The sequence below is a fragment of the Tachyglossus aculeatus genome, chromosome 26 (assembly GCF_015852505.1).
Source record: "Tachyglossus aculeatus isolate mTacAcu1 chromosome 26, mTacAcu1.pri, whole genome shotgun sequence".
Lineage (NCBI taxonomy): Eukaryota > Metazoa > Chordata > Mammalia > Monotremata > Tachyglossidae > Tachyglossus > Tachyglossus aculeatus.
In genome coordinates this window covers 16,566,090-16,584,104 of record NC_052091.1, presented here as the reverse complement: position 1 = coordinate 16,584,104, position 18,015 = coordinate 16,566,090, and the positions used below count along the sequence as shown (strand labels likewise).

Here is an 18,015-nt window from a genome sequence, read left to right as displayed (position 1 = left end):
GGACCGGCGAGCGCGTGCGCGCGTACGTGCTTGCGTCAGAGCGTGCGTGCGCGCTCCCCGGGGCCGGGCCCTGACGTTAGGCAGCGAGGCCAGGACCAGCCGGTGAGTGGTCGCCCACTGGGCCTCCGAGCTCGCCACGCTTCTTCCCCGGGGTCCCCTCCCCTCCCCCCTTTAATTATGATACAAGGGAAGCGCTTACTATGTGCCAAACTCTGTGCTAAGCAAGGCCCAACGCTTAGATCAGTGCTTTGCCCATAGGAAGCGCTTAACAAATAACAGTGATAGTGATGGCATTTGTTAATCACTTACTACGTGCGACAGAAATGGCGTTTATTAAGCGCTTACTATGTGCCAAGCCCTGTTCTAAGCCCTGGGGCGGTTACCAGGCGATCAGGTTGTCCCACGTGGGGCTCACAGTCATCATCATCATCAATCGTATTTATTGAGCGCTTACTATGTGCAGAGCACTGTACTAAGCGCTTGGGAAGTACAAATTGGCAACACATAGAGACAGTCCCTACCCAACAGTGGGCCCACAGTCTAAAAGGATATACATCTTCTGTATATCATCACAGCACCTACATATTTATTACTCTATTTATTTATTTTACTTGTACATATCTATTCTATTTATTTTATTTTGTTAGTATGTTTGGTTTTGTTCTTTGTCTCCCCCTTTTAGACTGTGAGCCCACTGTTGGGTAGGGACTGTCTCTATATGGTGCCAACTTGTACTTCCCAAGCGCTTAGTCCAGTGCTCTGCACATAGTAAGCGCTCAATAAATACGATTGATGATGATGATGATGATGATAGTGATGGCATTTGTTAATCACTTACTACGTGCGACAGAAATGGCGTTTATTAAGCGCTTACTATGTGCCAAGCCCTGTTCTGAGCCCTGGGGCGGTTACAAGGCGATCAGGTTGTCCCACGTGGGGCTCACAGTCATCATCTTCTGTATATCATCACAGCACCTGTATATATGTATATATGTTTGTACACATTTATTACTCTGTTTATTTATTTATTTTACTTGTACCTATGTATTCTATTTATTTTATTTTGTTAGTATGTTTGGTTTTGTTCTCTGTCTCCCCCTTTTAGACTGTGAGCCCACTGTTGGGTGGGGACTGTCTCTATATGTTGACAATTTGTACTTCCCAAGCGCTTAGTACAGTGCTCTGCACATAGTAAGCGCTCAATAAATACGGTTGATGATGATGATGATAGTGATGGCATTTGTTAATCACTACGTGCGACAAAAATGGCGTTTATTAAGCGCTTACTATGTGCCAAGCCCTGTTCTAAGTCCTGGGGCGGTTACAAGGCGATCAGGTTGTCCCACGTGGGGCTCACAGTCATCATCTTCTGTATATCGTCACAGCACCTGTATATATGTTTGTACATATTTATTACTCTATCTTGTACATATCTATTCTATTTATTTTATTTTGTTAGTATGTTTGGTTTTGTTCTCTGTCTCCCCCTTTTAGACTGTGAGCCCACTGTTGGGTAGGGACTGTCTCTATATGTTGCCAATTTGTACTTCCCAAGCGCTTAGTACAGTGCTCTGCACATAGTAAGCGCTCAATAAATACGATTGATGATGATGATGATAGTGATGGCATTTGTTAATCACTTACTACGTGCGACAGAAATGGCGTTTATTAAGCGCTTACTATATGCCAAGCCCTGTTCTGAGCCCCGGGGCGGTTACAAGGCGATCAGGTTGTCCCACGTGGGGCTCACAGTCATCATCTTCTGTATATCATCACAGCACCTGTATATATGTATATATGTTTGTACACATTTATTACTCTGTTTATTTATTTATTTTACTTGTACCTATGTATTCTATTTATTTTATTTTGTTAGTATGTTTGGTTTTGTTCTCTGTCTCCCCCTTTTAGACTGTGAGCCCACTGTTGGGTGGGGACTGTCTCTATATGTTGACAATTTGTACTTCCCAAGCGCTTAGTACAGTGCTCTGCACATAGTAAGCGCTCAATAAATACGGTTGATGATGATGATGATAGTGATGGCATTTGTTAATCACTACGTGCGACAAAAATGGCGTTTATTAAGCGCTTACTATGTGCCAAGCCCTGTTCTAAGTCCTGGGGCGGTTACAAGGCGATCAGGTTGTCCCACGTGGGGCTCACAGTCATCATCTTCTGTATATCGTCACAGCACCTGTATATATGTTTGTACATATTTATTACTCTATCTTGTACATATCTATTCTATTTATTTTATTTTGTTAGTATGTTTGGTTTTGTTCTCTGTCTCCCCCTTTTAGACTGTGAGCCCACTGTTGGGTAGGGACTGTCTCTATATGTTGCCAATTTGTACTTCCCAAGCGCTTAGTATAGTGCTGTGCACATAGTAAGCGCTCAATAAATGCGATTGATGATGATGATGATAGTGATGGCATTTGTTAATCACTTACTACGTGCGACAGAAATGGCGTTTATTAAGCGCTTACTATGTGCCAAGCCCTGTTCTAAGCCCTGGGGCGGTTACAAGGCGATCAGGTTGTCCCACGTGGGGCTCACAGTCGTCATCCCCATTTTACAGGTGCGGGAACTGAGGTTCAGAGAGGTTAAGTGGCTTGCCCAAAGTCACACAGCTGACAAGTGGCAGAGCTGGGATTTGAACCCATGACCTCTGGCTCCAAAGCTCGTGCTCTTTCCACTGATAAACGCGCACCGTTCTAAGCGCTGGTGGGGGGGTGGGGGGTGGGTACGAGGTGATCAGGTTGTCCCACGGGGGGCTCACAGTCTTCATCCCCATTTTACAGATGAGGTTATTAGGGCCCAGAGAAGTGAAGCGACTTGCCCAAAGTCACACAGCTGACAAGTGGCTTGTACATATTTATCACTCTATTTATTTATCTATTTATTTTACTTGTACATATCTATTGTATTTATTTTATTTTGTTAGTATGTTTGGTTTTGTTCTCTGTCTCCCCCTTTTAGACTGTGAGCCCAATGTTGGGTAGGGACTGTCTCTATATGTTGCCAATTTGTACTTCCCAAGCGCTTAGTACAGTGCTCTGCACATAGTAAGCGCTCAATAAATACGATTGATGATGATATTTACCATTCCATTTATTTTATTTTGTTAATATGTTTTGTTGTCTGTCTCCCCCGTCTAGACTGTGAGCCAGGTGTTGGGTAGGGACCGGCTCTATATGTTGCCCACTTGTACTTCCCAAGCGCTTAGTACAGTGCTCTGCACACAGTAAGCGCTCAGTAAATACGATTGAATGAATGAATGAAGTGGCTGAGTCGGGATTTGAACCCATGACCTTTGATTCCAAAGCCCGGGCTTTTTTCACTGAGCCACGTGCACTGTTCTAAGCACTGGGGGGGACACAAGGTGTTCAGGTTGTCCCACGTGGGGCTCACAGTCTAAATCCCCATTTTACAGATGAGGTACTGAGGCCCAGAGAAGTTAAGTGGCTTGCCCAAGGTCACACAGCTGACAAGTGGCTGAGCCGGAATTCGAACCCATGACCTTTGACTCCCAAGCCAGGGCTTTTTCGTTCATTCAATCATATTTATTGAGCGCTTACTGTGTACAGAGCACTGTACTAAGCGCTTGGGAAGTACAAGTTGAAAACATCTAGAGACGGTCCCTGCCCAACAGTGGGCTCACAGTCTAGAAGGGGGAGACAGAGAACAAAACAAAACATATTAACAAAATAAAATAAATAGAATATGTACAAGTAAGAGAAATATATAAATAGAGTAATAAATACATAAAAACATATATACAGGTGCTGTGGGGAAGGGAAGGAGGTAAGGGGGGGATGGAGAGGGGAAGGAGGGGGAGGGTGTGACTCCACTGAGCTATGCTGCTTCTATGCCATCATTATTTTTATTATTAGATGGTATTTTTATGGTACTGACACCTGTCTACTTGTTTTGTTTGGTTGTCTGTCTCTCCCTTCTAATAATAATAATAATGATGGTATTTGTTAAGCGCTTACTATGTGCAAAGCACTGTTCTAAGCGCTGGGGAGGTTACAGGGTGATCAGATTGTCCAATGGGAGGCTCACAGTTTTCATCCCCATCTTACAGATGAGGTAGCTGAGGCACAGAGAAGTGAAGTGACTTGCCCAAAGTCACACAGTTGACAGTTGGTGGAGCCGGAATTTGAACCCACGACCTCTGACTCCCAAGCCCGGGCTCTTTCCACCGAGCCACGCTGCTTCTAGACTGTGAGCCCGCTGTTGGGTAGGGACTGTCTCTATATGTTGCCAACTTGTACTTCCCAAGCGCTTAGTACAGTGCTCTGCACACAGTAAGTGCTCAATAAATACGATTGAATGAATATGTGGCTGAATTGTACTTTCCAAGCGCTTAGTACAGTGCTCTGCACACAGTAAGCTCTCAATAAAGATGATTGAATGAATGGATTCAGGGTAATCATGGGGCTCACAGGCCAAGTAAGAGGGAGAACAGGTGGTGGTGACTCCCCCTTATGCAGGTGAGGAAACCAGGGCACAGAGAATAATCTGGTGCTTTTTAAGCACTCACTGTGTGCCAAGCACTGTATTAAGCGCTGGGGTGGATACAGGCAAATCGGGTTGGACACAGTCCCTGTCCCAAGTGGGGCTCACAGTCTTAATCAGAGAAGCAGCATGGCTCAGTGGAAAGAGCCCGGGCTTGGGAGTCAGAGGTCATGGGTTCAAATTCCGGCTCTGCCACATGTCTGCTGTGTGACCTTAAGCAAGTCACTTAACTTCTCTGAGCCTCAGTTCCCTCATCTGTAAAATGGGGATTAAGACTGTGAGACCCCTATGGGACAACCTGATCACCTTGTACTCCCTGCTAGTGTGTTGTAGTAATAATAATAATAATAATAATAATAATAATAATGATAGCATTTATTAAGCGCTTACTATGTGCAAAGCACTGTTCTATTCATTCATTCATTCAATCGTATTTATTGAGTGCTTACTGCGTGCAGAGCACTGTACTAAGCACTTGGGAAGTACAAGTTGGCAACATATAGAGACGGTCCCTACCCAACAGTGGGCTCACAGTCTAGAAGGGGGAGACAGAGAACAAAACAAAACATATTAACAAAATAAAATAAATAGAATAAATAGAGTAATAAATATATACAAACATATATTCATATATACAGGAGCTGTGGGGAGCGCTGGGGAGGTTACAAAGTGATCAGGTTGTCCCGGGGGGGCTAACAGTCTTAATCCCCATTTTACAGATGAGGGAACTGAGGCACTGAGAAGTGAAGTGACTTGCCCAAAGTCACACAGCTGGCAATTGGCGGAGCTGGGATGTGAACCCATGTCCTCCGACTCCAAAGCCCGGGCTCTTTCCATTGAGCCACGCTGCTTAGTAGTGGTTGGTAGTAGTAGTCTTATTATGTTGCTTTGTTCAGAGTGACTGACCATGGCTGATACCTTTGGGTCCAAGGCTAATTAAGTGTTGTCATTTGGGGTGGGATGTGGGGGTGACCTCGGGCTTGGCGCTTTCTAGGAGTTTCCATCGCTGGCAAATGGGCTGCTCTTTGCCAGGCTGGAAGACGCCTCCTCCTCCTCCCCAGAGCCAACAGAGCAGAATGAGAACCGTTAATTTGAACTCGACTGTAAGCTCTTGGAGGGCAGGGGTCAGGTCTGCTAATTCTGCTTTCTCCCAGGGCCCTGCACACAGCAGGCTTTCCATAAATGTCATCTGATTGATAGCTTGAACCGGCCCTCCCGGCCTTCAGCTGTGAGACTGAAATGCATTTTCGGTATTGCCGGCTCAAATTCTTCCCTTTTAGACCGTGAGCCCGCTGTTGGGTAGGGACTGTCTCTATATGTTGCCAACTTGTACTTCCCAAGCGCTTAATACAGTGCTCTGCACACAGTAAGCGCTCAATAAATACGATTGATTGATTGATTCCCTCTCTCCCTCAGTCCGGGGCCAGGTGGGAATAGGGGCAGTGATTCAACACGTGGCTGACGCGGGTTAGGCGCCGTTTAATTTTCAACCGCAGGAGGAGACCGCAAACATGGTGCTCAGTAGTTTGGGTAAGATGATCGAACTCCAGAAGAACACAGCCAACATCCGGAACATCTGTATCCTGGCACACGTGGACCACGGTAAGCCCTGGGTCCGGGGCCTGGGTGGGCACACGGAGGGAGCGACGCTCTGGGCGCTGATTTAAGCTGCCCGAGCCGCGAGTTGGGGGACCCCGTGACACGGTGAGATCGGAGCTATCTCCCCAGAGCAAGAGGAGAACGGGCCTCTCACTCATCCTGCTTTTTTTTTTTAAGTGTTTACTATGTACTAAGCACTGGGGTAGATACAAGCTAATCAGGTTGAACAATAGCCCGTATCCCACGCGAGCCTGCGGTTTTAATCCCCATTTTTCCAGATGAGGTACCTGAGGCCCAGAGAAGTGAAGTGATTTGCCCAGGGTCACACAGCAGACAGGTGGCGGAGCTGGGATCAGAACCCAGATCCTCTGCTTCCCAGGCCTGTGCTCTTTCCACTAGGCCACATTTAACCTCCAGATTTATGTTGGCTTGTCTTACGCCGTCGAGTCGTCTCTGACCCGCAGCGACGCGAGGGACCCAGACTGAGCCCCTTCCTTCCTCTCCCCCTCGACCCCCTCTCCATCCCCCCCATCTTACCTCCTTCCCTTCCCCACAGCACCTGTATATATGTTTGTACATATATATTACTCTATTTATTTTACTTGTACATATCTATTCTATTTTCTTTTGTTAGTGTGTTTGGTTTTGTCTCCCCCTTTTAGACTGTGAGCCCACTGTTGGTTAGGGACTGTCTCTATATGTTGCCAATTTGTACTTCCCAAGCACTTAGTACAGTGCTCTGCACACAGTAAGCGCTCAATAAATACGATTAATGATGATGATGATCTCCTCTCCCAGAACGCCCCGCCTCTGTCTGCAGTCATTCTGGTAGCATATCCATAGGGTTTTCTTGGTAAAAATGCGGAAGCGGTTTACCATTGCCTCCTTCCGTGCTGTAAGCTCGACTTTCCGCCCTCGACTCTCTCCCGTGCTGCTGCTGTGCAGCACAGGTGAGTTGGGATTTATTTAGATGGGTAAAAAGAGCCGTTCCGCATTAAAGTTGTGGATTCGATCCTGCTGCCGGAGCCAGGTTAGAGCTCTTGGCCCATTGTGAGCAGAGGCTTGGGAGGGGTGACCTGCCCGGGCTCATTTTTGATGTGAACAGTGTGGACAACCAACTTGTTGCCAACTTGTACTTCCCAAGCGCTTAGTACAGTGCTCTGCACAAAGTAAGCACTCAATAAATATGATTGATTGATTGACAACCATTCATACCTGGGAGCTGCTGGGACTCCCTGCCTGTGGCCATGAAGAATTTAAATGCAGCGGTGCCCACGAGGTGGTCAGCTCCGTGAGGCGGGGATTTTTGTCTGGTAACGCTGTTGCACTGTCCCAAGGACTTAGTACAGTGCTCTGCGCTCCACGCTCAATAAATACTGACAATTGATCTTGCCCCAGTGTGAGTTCCTTTGCAACCTAGTATGTGTGCTGTCATGGCCAGGCCAAACCCTGCCCTGAAGGCTGGCCGGAATCGGATCAGGGCTCGACTTCCATGTCAGATCCGTCCTCCAAGTCCAAAAGGCACCTCTGGTTCAATCAATCAATCAATCAATCGTATTTATTGAGCGCTTACTGTATGTACCAGTAAAATAGAGTAATATTTATCCCCCCGCCTTACCTCCTTCCCTTCCCCACAGCACCTGTATATATGTTTGTACATATTTATTACTCTAATTATTTACTGTACTTGTACATATCTATTCTATTTATTTTATTTTGTTAATATGTTTGGTTTTGTTCTCTGTCTCCACCTTCTAGACTGTGAGCCCACTGTTGGGTAGGGACTGTATATGTTGCCAACTTGTACTTCCCAAGCGCTTAGTACAGTTCTCTGCAGACAGTAAGCGCTCAATAAATACGATTGATTGATTAATGGTTCAGGAAAGTACTGGCATTTCACTGCAGGCCGTGGCATAAACCCACTCCTTAAAGAGAATCAGGTGTTTGAGTCAGGCCAGCTGTTGTACATCTCGTCAGTGGTTCTAGCTGCAGGGTTGTTGGGCAGGTCGGGAATGGAAAGATCAGCAGATCTGGGGCCTCGCCCAAATAAATCTGTTGGCTATTGGTCAGCCAGTCGATTGGATTTATTGAGTAAGCAGAGCACTGTACCAAGTGCTTGGGAAAGTACAGACAAAAGAGTTGGTACCCGTGTTCCCCGCCCTCAAAGAGCTTACAGTCCAGAGGGGAAAGATAAAAGGACAAGCACTGCAGGGGAATCGAGGTGATCCACTGTGCTCTGGAGTGATTCAGCAGTGAATATTGGGGTGAGGCTGGGAAGAGGGAGAATCGATGTTCCTGTTTTACATTTAGCGGAATTGGGGGCAAGGCCAACTTTGGATACTTTCTCGGTGAGGAGCTGAGGGGGTGCTGAGCGCGATCACGGAAGAATCAGGTGGTGGGATTTATTTTGCTAATAGGGAGTTTCTTTGTGACCTGGGTCCTGGATGGGTGGCGGGTCAGTGGCTGGTACCAGGGCGGAAAGGACAAGGAAGCCTTGGCTCCCAAGATGAGCCAGTTATCTTCCCCTGAACCTGCAGACCCTTGTTGGGCCGCCTGCATATTGAGCAGGGGGGACTTCCAGGAGAGAAGTTTGTTGTCTCACATCATTATTCTTCTCCCCACCGCCCCCCATCGTACCCCCTTCCCTCCCCACAGCACTTGTGTATATTTGCACGTGTTTTAGTATTCTGTTTATTAATGATATATACATAGCTATAATTCTGTGTATTCTGATGGTATTGACACCTGTCTACTTGTTTTGTTCTCTGTCTCCCCCTTCTAGACTGTGAGCCCGTTGTTGGATAGGGACCGTCTCTGGATGTTGCCAATTTTTACTTCTCAAGGACATAGTACAGTGCTCTGCATATAGTAAACACTCAGTAAATACGATTGAACGAATAAATACAATTGAATGGTCATCCAGGCCCGGGAGCCCAGTAGCCCCCTCCTAGACTCATCCACCTCCTGAGGTGCCTCTACGTTTTTTTGAATGATTATTAAGAAACCTCCATCTCTGTAGGTGTCTTCCCAGGAGGCAGTCCCCTGCTCAGAATCATAGTAATTATTGTGGTAATAATAATTGGGGTATTAAGTACTTACTGTGTGCCAAGCACTGTACTGAACACAGTAACCGGACAGTTTTAAGTCCGTTTTAAAAGTCTGTTGTAAGAGTTTTAAAACTCTTACAGTTTTAAGAGTGTGAGAGAGCAGGGATTTAATGCCTATTTTACAGATGAGGAGCCTGAGGCTCAGTGCAGTTAAGTGACTTGTTCAAGGTCACATTTGACCCCCCACATCACAGAAATAATAATATTAATAACTGTGGTTTTTAAGTGCTTGCAGGGTGTCAAGTATTATTAGCATCGGGGAGGATACAATGTATGCAGATCAGACATAGTTCACATAGTCCCTGTCCCACAGAGGGCTGATAGCTTAGCGATTCCTACGCGGGCTAGCGGTTAGGATTCCTGGCTTTCGCCCAGGCGGCCCAGATGAGACTCCCGTATGGGAAGGGCTGATTATTTTCCTTCTAGACTGTGAGCTCGTGTGGGCAGGGAGTGTGATGTACTGTGCTCTCCCAAGCACTTTGTATAGTGCTCTGCACACAGTAAGCACTCGATAAATACGATTCACCGATTGGGAGGGAGAAAAAGGATTGAATCCCCATTTTACAGGTAAAGAAAACTGAGGCACAGAGAAGTGAACACGGCAGGCAAGTGGCAAAGCGGGGATTTTTTCCACTGGGCCACACTGTGTCCTGTCGAGTGGCAGATTGGAGGTAGAGGCAGATGGGAAGGTTATGCTCAGCCGAATTTCTGTCCCACTCAGTTCTCTCCGCTGAGACAGTCATGCCTCTGGAGGGTAATAACGTGCCTTCTCTCAAGAAGCCTTAATTCTGCTTCCCCTTTCATGAGGCCTGGGACTTATACTCACTTCTTTGCTGGAGCCCTTTCCCCTCTCCACCATGCCCCGATAGCTTACCTGAGAAGAACTGAACCCCTAGCTGAACTCACTCCAGTCTGTCATGGTTTCATTGTCTTTTTTTAAAAAAAAATCAAGTCACTTTTCCTTTTACTTCTAGGGAAAACCACCCTGGCTGACTGTCTTATATCGAGCAATGGGATTATCTCCAGCCGTCTGGCAGGAAAGGTAACGTTTTCCCTGTCCTGGAAAAAGAGAAGAGGTTGAATAGCCTCCCTCCTTGCCCTTCTGCAGAATGCCTAGCTAGGAAACTCATCGGTGGGCTGAGGTGGATTTCTAGGCGGAACAGATCCGCTAACTGTCCAAGACCTCAAATCGTACCCATCCCGGTTCTAGGAGCAGGAGGGGGTCCCACCACCGCTGCCCACTTTCCATTTGGTGCCCAGGGTGGGTATTGGAGGGACAAGGAATGGGAGAGGGCTGGCTTCAAAGAGCTTCCCCCAGGCCGGAGAGCCAGCGTTCGAAACTGGAAAACCTCGAGCCTCGTTAGCGATCTGGGATCGGCAGCTCTGGGAGTCCAGCTCCTCCAGCCGTGGGGAGGTGGTCACCCGAGTTCTGCATCTCTTTGGTGGTCAGGGGCATCTGTAGTTCTCACCCCTGCCCTGGGGCGGGGGGTTTGGGATCTTCTGCTAACCTCTCCTCTGCTGGACGGCGGATAAAGATGGGAAAGTGATGGTGATGGGATTTATACAGCACTTATTACGGGCTAGATCCGAGATAATCAGATGGGTCACAGTCCCATTTCCACACAGTCCAGCAGGGAGGAAGGGCAGTTATGTTATCCCCGTTTTACAGGTGAGGAAACCGAGGCTCAGAAAAGTGAAGCTCAAGATCACCCAGCAAACAAGTGGCGGAGCCAGGACTAGAACCTGGGCCTTTTGACTTTCAGGGCCGGGTTCAGACCACCGGGTCACTAGGCCCCTCTGCCTCCCTCCCGATTGCTGGGGAGAACAAAGAGGAAGAGCAGGTCGGAGCGGCGAGGAGGGGAGGCCCGCTCTTGTCCTCCCGGGCCTGCCTTTCTGGGTCCTGAAGCTGGCGGGGCCGGTTGGGGTGGCGACCCGTTTTCATTTTCGACAAGAGAAGATCCCCTGAATCCGCTTCCTAAGGCCCGTCATTGCGCCCGGCTGGATCTGCTCTTGGTGAATTTCAAACCCTCGATGTTTTTATTCCCCTTTGCCAGCTGAGATACATGGATAGTCGAGAAGATGAGCAGGTCCGCGGAATCACCATGAAATCCAGTGCCATTTCCCTGCACTATGAAAAAGGTAATTTCAGGGAAGACTTCGTTTCGGAGAACCCCTCCTGCGTCTCTTTCCCCGCTTTTGGCTGAACTAGCGTAGTTATCATTTGCTGTATTAGTCTCTTTCTTCTAAAGCATCTTAAGGCTGAAGGCTCAATTTTCTGATCTGGTCATTGAGATTTCATTGGGGGATGTCACTCCCAACCTGAACCTTAGCATTGCCCACATCCTTCTCTGGGTTAGAACATCTCCTCCTTCAGCGTGGCTCAATGGAAAGAGCGCAGGCTTTGGAGTCAGAAGTCATGGGTTCAAATCCCAGCTTCGCCAATTGTCAGCTGCGTGACTTTGGGCAAGTCACTTAACTTCTCTGGGCCTCAGTTACCTCATCTGTAAAATGGGGATGAAGACTGTGAGCCCCATGTGGGACAATCTGATCACCTTATATCCTCCCCAGCGCTTAGAACAGTGCTTTGCACATACTGCTTAACAAATGCCATTATTATTATTATTATTATTATTATTATTGCCAGACACCACCCTCCCCACCTTCAAAACCTGATTAAGGTCACATCTCCAAGAGGCCTTCCTCAATTAGGATCACTTTTCCCTTACTCCCTCTCCCTTCTGCGTTGTGTGTGCATTTGGATTTGTACCATTTAAGCACTTGATACTTACCCCAATCTCAGCCCCGTAGCACTTACGCCCATATCCATAACGAATCACTTTATATTAATGTCTGTCTCCCCTTTTAAATTGTGAGCGCTTTTCGGGCAGGGAACACGTCTACCAAATCTGTGGTATTGTACCCTCACAATGCTTAGTACAGTGTGCTGTCTGCCTACAGTTGACACCCAATAAATACCATTGATCAATTGATTAAACTCACAGTCCTGTCACCTTGGATGTGGGGAAGTATTAAAGCGGACGGTCGGGATGTGATAATGCGAGAAGTGGGGAGCGTACTTTGGAAAGCAATACTGTGTGTTCAGAGCCGGGAGGTACCACACTTAAGCTCCCCAAACTCCTGAAATTCCGCGCTGGCTCCGGAAGGACACGCATCTATCCAGCTGGCCCGTTCTCATTACAAAAAGCAAACAAGCGAACATATCCAGAAGGCTTGTTTATATTGACAATGGGGAACCAACTCCACTAGGGCTGTGATGCAGTTACGAGACTGTTCCTCCAGTTACTGCTCAAGAAAAGGATTCGTCTCTGATTATAGAACTGTCTCATGGAACTGGACTTTCCATCTTGAATTTGTGGAGTTCGGAAGGACTAAACACAGGATGCCCCGCGGCTCCTTGAGGACGGGGTTGTGTGTCAACCAACTCCGTTGTATTGTCGTCTTCCAAGCTCTCAGTACGATGCGCTGCAGCCCGGAAGCTCTCAATAAAATGCCAATGATTGATTTATTTCTCCTGCCCTCCAAATGAATGCAAGCCTGTTTTTCATTGTTAAAATGGAGATGGGGGCCATTGGGGGAAGGAGGGAGGTTTTTGTTTTCAAACCACGGCTTTTAAAACCTTCCGCAAGAGTTGCTCCACCCTGTCAACTTCTCTGCCAAGACCCTTGAAGATGGGAATGATTGTCTTGCTCTTGAAAACAGTCTCTCCCGCCTTGCACCTCTACCAGGGTTTCTCAGGCTGGGATTTCCCAGTGGGCCGTGAGGGCCGGAGCTACTGAACCCCAAACCACTGCTTGGTGGTGGTGGCGGCGGTGACAGCAAAATGAGTGAGCTGGCTGTCCCTTTCCTGGACTGTCTCACCCCTCTGACCCCCTGCCAGTCTTTCACAGTGATGATGATGATGGCATTTATTAAGCGCTTACTATGAGCAAAGCACTGTTTTAAGCGCTGGGGAGGTTACAAGGTGATCAGGTTGTCCCACGGGGGGCTCACAGTCTTCATCCCCACTTTACAGATAAGGCAACTGAGGCCCAGAGAAGTCAAGTGACTTGCCTAAAGTCACACAACTGACAATTGGCGGAGCCGGGATTTGAACCCACGACCTCTGACTCCAAAGCCCAGGTTCTTTCCACTGAGCCACGCTGCTTCTCAGTGCTCGTCAGGAAGGGGAAAGCCGGTTGTTTCTACCTTTTGGTGGAGGAGGAATGTGGCATGCTGACCCAGGGCATCACTGGGGTGGGAGAGAGGACCCCTGTCTGGTTCCCCCCCCACCATTTGGGCATCCTGTCCATGTTGGGTAGTTTGCGGGCCATTACTTTCCCTGATGCTGCAGACAGTTCCGGCCATCACCTTTCAGCTGTTAGGATCTCATACCAGTCTTGGGTTTCTATCCATTCATAATAATTATAAAAATGGCATTTATTAAGCGCTTACTATGTACAAAGCACCGTTCTAAGCGCTGGGGAGGTTACAAGGTGATCAGGTTGTCCCACGGGGGGCTCACAGTCTTAATCCCCATTTTACAGATGAGGTAACCGAGGCCCAGAGAAGTTAAGTGACTTTCCCAAAGTCACACAGCTGACAGTTGGCGGAGCCGGGGTTTGAACCCGTGACCTCTGACTCCAAAGCCCGGGCTCTTTTCCACTGAGCCACACTGCTCATTTGCCCTTCAGGTTTATGAAGAGGGGGTTCGGGGCCCTCTCCAGTTCTCTTGGGGTGCATTTTTTGCTAATCCTCCTGACGGACGTGTCCCGCCCCGGACACAGCCCTTTCATCTGCTTCCTGCTGCTGCAGGGTCTGCCGAGCTCTGCTCCCCACCTGGGTATTTATTTGGCCGACTTCTCTGGTTTCTGGTCCTTTCTGGACTTGGGTCTAGGTAGTCCCCTGAGTTCGGCTCGGCTGGTACGTGGACTAGTGGCTAGAGCACGGGCCTGTGTTCTAATCCCACCTCTGTTACTTGTCTGTCGTGTGAGCTTGGGCAAGTCACTTCACTGTAAAATGGGGATTCAGTCCCTACTCCCTCCTGTTTAGACAGTAAGCCTCATGTGGGACAGGGACTATATCCAATCTGATTAACCTGTATCTGCCTCAGAGCTTAGAGCAGTACTTGGCACATAGTAAGCGCTTAACAAGTACCATTATTATTTATTGAGCGCTTACTGGGTGCAGAACACAGTACTAAGTGCTTGGGAGAGTACAACAAGAGTTAGCAGACAAGTTCCCTGCCCACCACTCGCTTACAGTCTAGAGTGAAATGAAGAGAGCCCTCAGAATTTCATGGCTTGAAGGCCGTCTTTAGCAGCAGTTGGGGTGGTTGATTCCTACAGAATCCCTGGTAACCACCGTGGCCTACTGGATAGAGCACAGCCTGGGAGTCAGAAGGACCTGGGTTCTAATCCCGGCTCTGCCACATGTCTGCTGTGTCGCCTTGGGCGAACCACTTCACTTCTCTGGGGATCAGTTATCTCATCTATAAACTGGGGATTCAGAGTGTGAGCCCATGTAGGACAGGGACTGTGTTCCACCTGATGAACTTATATCTTTCCCAGCTCTTTATGAATAGGGCTTGGCACATAGCACTTAACAATTACCCTTATTTTTAATAATAACTGGAAGGAGGGCATCGATGTGTAGAAACAGAGTCTAAGCCAAAGGTCTGTTTTCTGGTTCATGTCCGCCAAATTGCTACTGCAATGAGGGTAAGAAATGAGCCCCAATGGCAGCGTTGCTATGACATTCGAAAATATTTTCCCCGTGCAGGACGGTAATCAAAACCAATGCTATTTTCCACTGAGCATCTTACAGATGATTGCTGCTTGGCCCGCTGAGCAGCTCAGACCCGGGGCAGCTGGGAGTCTCCTGAAAGAGAACGGCCCGCTCTGCTTCCCACCCTGTGCCGGTTTCAATTGTTCGTTCACTCCAGTTTGGTTCTTTTCCACTGTGTTGCGGTGTGGAAGCGAGTTGGCTGGGAAGTAGAAAACCCGGCCTTACCGGGTTTTGGTTGGACCAAGGTCAAACTAAAGCTTTGCTTCACGTGTGCGAGGGCTTGAGGGCTCCTTTTGGGTTTGTTTCCCCAGCCGGTGGGCTTGTGCTGATCGAGGGGGCCCCTAGTCAGGAGTAGGAGGAGGAGAAACCACTCGGATTAAGCACTTACAATGGGTGACAAACTTTTCTAAGTATCAAGGAGAGGAGGCTTTGCTCCCTCGTGTGTGTGAGGATGTATGAGCTGCTATTTGATGTGTTTCCCCCAGCCAGCGGGTATTGTGGGGCCCCTACCCCAGAGTGGGAGGAGGAGAAGGAAGAACCACTTGGATTAGGCTCTTATGATGGGTGAAACATTTTTTGGAGCATCAAGGAGAGCTATGAGAAGATTGATTTTTGACCCTGGCTCAGTCCTGGGATAAGGTCCTCCCCATCTGCTTCAAGGCCGTCAGTCAGTTCTCTTCCACCGTTTGTCCTTCCTGCCCTCTCACTCCACCTCAGCTCACTGTGAGCCCACTGTTGGGTAGGGACCGTCTCTATATGTTGCCAACTTGTACTTCCCAAGCGCTTAGTACAGTGCTCTGCACACAGTAAGCGCTCAATAAATACGATTGAATGAATGAATGAATACACTTGGCGCCTCCAAGTAGCAACCTATTCACTGGGCTTCGCTCTTGGCTCTTGCTGTCAATCCCTTGCTCATCCCCTTTCTCCTTCCTGGAACTCCCTCCCGCTACAGATCTGACAGATCACCCTTCTCCCCATCTCTCAAGCCCTCCTAAAGTTACACCTCCCCTAGAAGGCCTTCCCTAACTAGCTTCTCATCTCTCCACTCTATTCTCTCTTGCAATTGAGTTTGTACCCCCTAGACATTTAGATTCTTCCAACCTCAACCACCCCCAATAGCACATAAAAAACTACTTGAGGGCAGGGATTATGTCCACCTACTCAGGTCCTTAGTACGGTGCTCTATCCAGAGTAGGAGCTCAGTAAATGCCAACTGAGAGTAGCAAGGGATGATGAAGAAAGACACCAATAGCCCTGCATTAGGTTCCGTGGGGAAAATGGTGCAACGGTGCTGGAGGAAGACTCCCCTCAACTCAGGCAGAGTTGCCGTTTGGTCTAAACCGTTGTTGCTCCAATCTTTCATCCTACCCTGAGTCCCCGTCCCTGACCCCTTGAGGAGCCGGGGCAGGTAACACTACCTAGACTGGTATTCATTCAGTCGTATTTATTGAGCGCTTACTGTGTGCAGAGCACTGTACTAAGCGCTTGAAATGAAAACCAAGTAACCCTCTGACTGGAGAGATTGCCTCTCACGGGTTGAAAACCGACCAAAAGGCAGGAGGTGAAGAAGAGGATAAATGGCCACATTTCGGGATGGGTTAGTGATGGACTCTTGGAGGGCTGCCCGGGAACTGGGTAAGCCAAACATCCTCATAGCTGACTTGGAAGGAGTATGCAGCAAAAGCTCTGAGTTTTCACCTGGGGCAAACAGGTGGCTGATAAGGGGTGGACTCCTGAACCGCAGGGAGGGAGCGGAAACAGGGAGTCCAAGTGCAGTAGATCATCTTGGCATTGGGCCTTGAGCTTTCTGGCAGCCTTCAGGGGAGAGAACTCGGTGTTACTGTTAACCGTTCTCTCAAACCATCGGAGCACCCTGTGGCAACTGTCCCCCCTTCCAAACAAGCGAACTTGGGGGGTTGTCAAGAAGGGGAGAGAAAAATTTTATTTATTTACTTATTCATTTTATGGTATTTGAGTGCTTACTAAATGCCAGGCATTGTTCTAAGCGCTGGGGTAACAGCAGAGTAATCAAATTGAACACAGTCCATTTCATTCATTCATTACTGAGCACTTACTACTACTACTACTACTACTACTACTACTACTACTACTACTACTAATGGCATTTATTAAGCACTTACTATGTGCAAAGCACTGTTCTAAGTGCTGGGGAGGGTACAAGGTGATCGGGTTGTCCCACGGGGGGCTCACAGTCTTAATCCCCATTTTACAGATGAGGTAACTAAGGCACAGAGAATCAATCAATCAATCGTATTTATTGAGCGCTTACTGTGTGCAGAGCATTGTATTAAGCGCTTGGGAAGTACAAGTTGGCAACATATGGAGACGGTCCCTACCCAACAGTGGGCTCATGGTCTAGAAGGAGGAGACAGAGAACAAAACATATTAACAAAATAAAATAAATAGAATAGATATGTACAAGTAAATAGAGTAATAAATACGTAGAAGTTAAGTGACTTGCCCAAAGTCACACAGCTGACAATTGGCAGAGCCGGGAGTTGAACCCATGACCTCTGACTCCAAAGCCCGGGCTCTTTCCACTGAGCCAGGCTGCTTCCTGTGTGCAGGGCACTGTACTAAGTGCTTGGGAGAGTACAATACAACAATAAACAGACACATTCCCTGTCCACAATGAGCTTACAGTCTAGAGCGGGTTCGGGGGCTGGGAGGGGGGAGACATTAGTATAAATAAATTACAGATATGTACATAAGTGCCGTGGGGCTGAGAAGAGGGGAGAACAGAGGCAGCAAGTCAGGGTGATGCAGAAGGGAGTGGGAGAAAGTGGTGGGGGTGTTTAAGGAAGGCCTTTTGGAGGAGATGTGCCTTCAATAAGGCTTTGAAGGTGGGGGGAATAATTGTCTGTCTGATTTGAGGAGGGAGGGCATTCCAGGCCAGAGGCAGGGCAAGGATGAGGGGTCAGCGGCGAGATAGGTGAGATCAAGGCCCAGCGAGAAAGTTAGTTTTAGCCAAGTGAAATGC

At 48.0% G+C, this 18,015-nt stretch overlaps 1 protein-coding gene across 2 annotated transcripts in view; it reads left to right on the top strand.

The window, feature by feature from the left end:
• The first annotated feature begins 48 nt into the window (after positions 1-48).
• Positions 49-18,015, top strand: part of EFL1 (elongation factor like GTPase 1) — a 229,045-nt gene continuing 211,078 nt past the window's right edge. Inside the window, exons 1-4 of one of the 2 annotated variants that reach the window (XM_038767270.1) lie at positions 49-102; positions 6,018-6,123; positions 10,202-10,269; positions 11,282-11,366. In XM_038767270.1, coding sequence (XP_038623198.1) covers positions 6,033-6,123; positions 10,202-10,269; positions 11,282-11,366 — 244 coding nt within the window. In that variant the 5' untranslated portion in view covers positions 49-102; positions 6,018-6,032. Of the gene's footprint in view, positions 103-5,937; positions 6,124-10,201; positions 10,270-11,281; positions 11,367-18,015 lie in introns of both variants that reach the window. The other variant, XM_038767271.1, reaches the window with a different exon arrangement.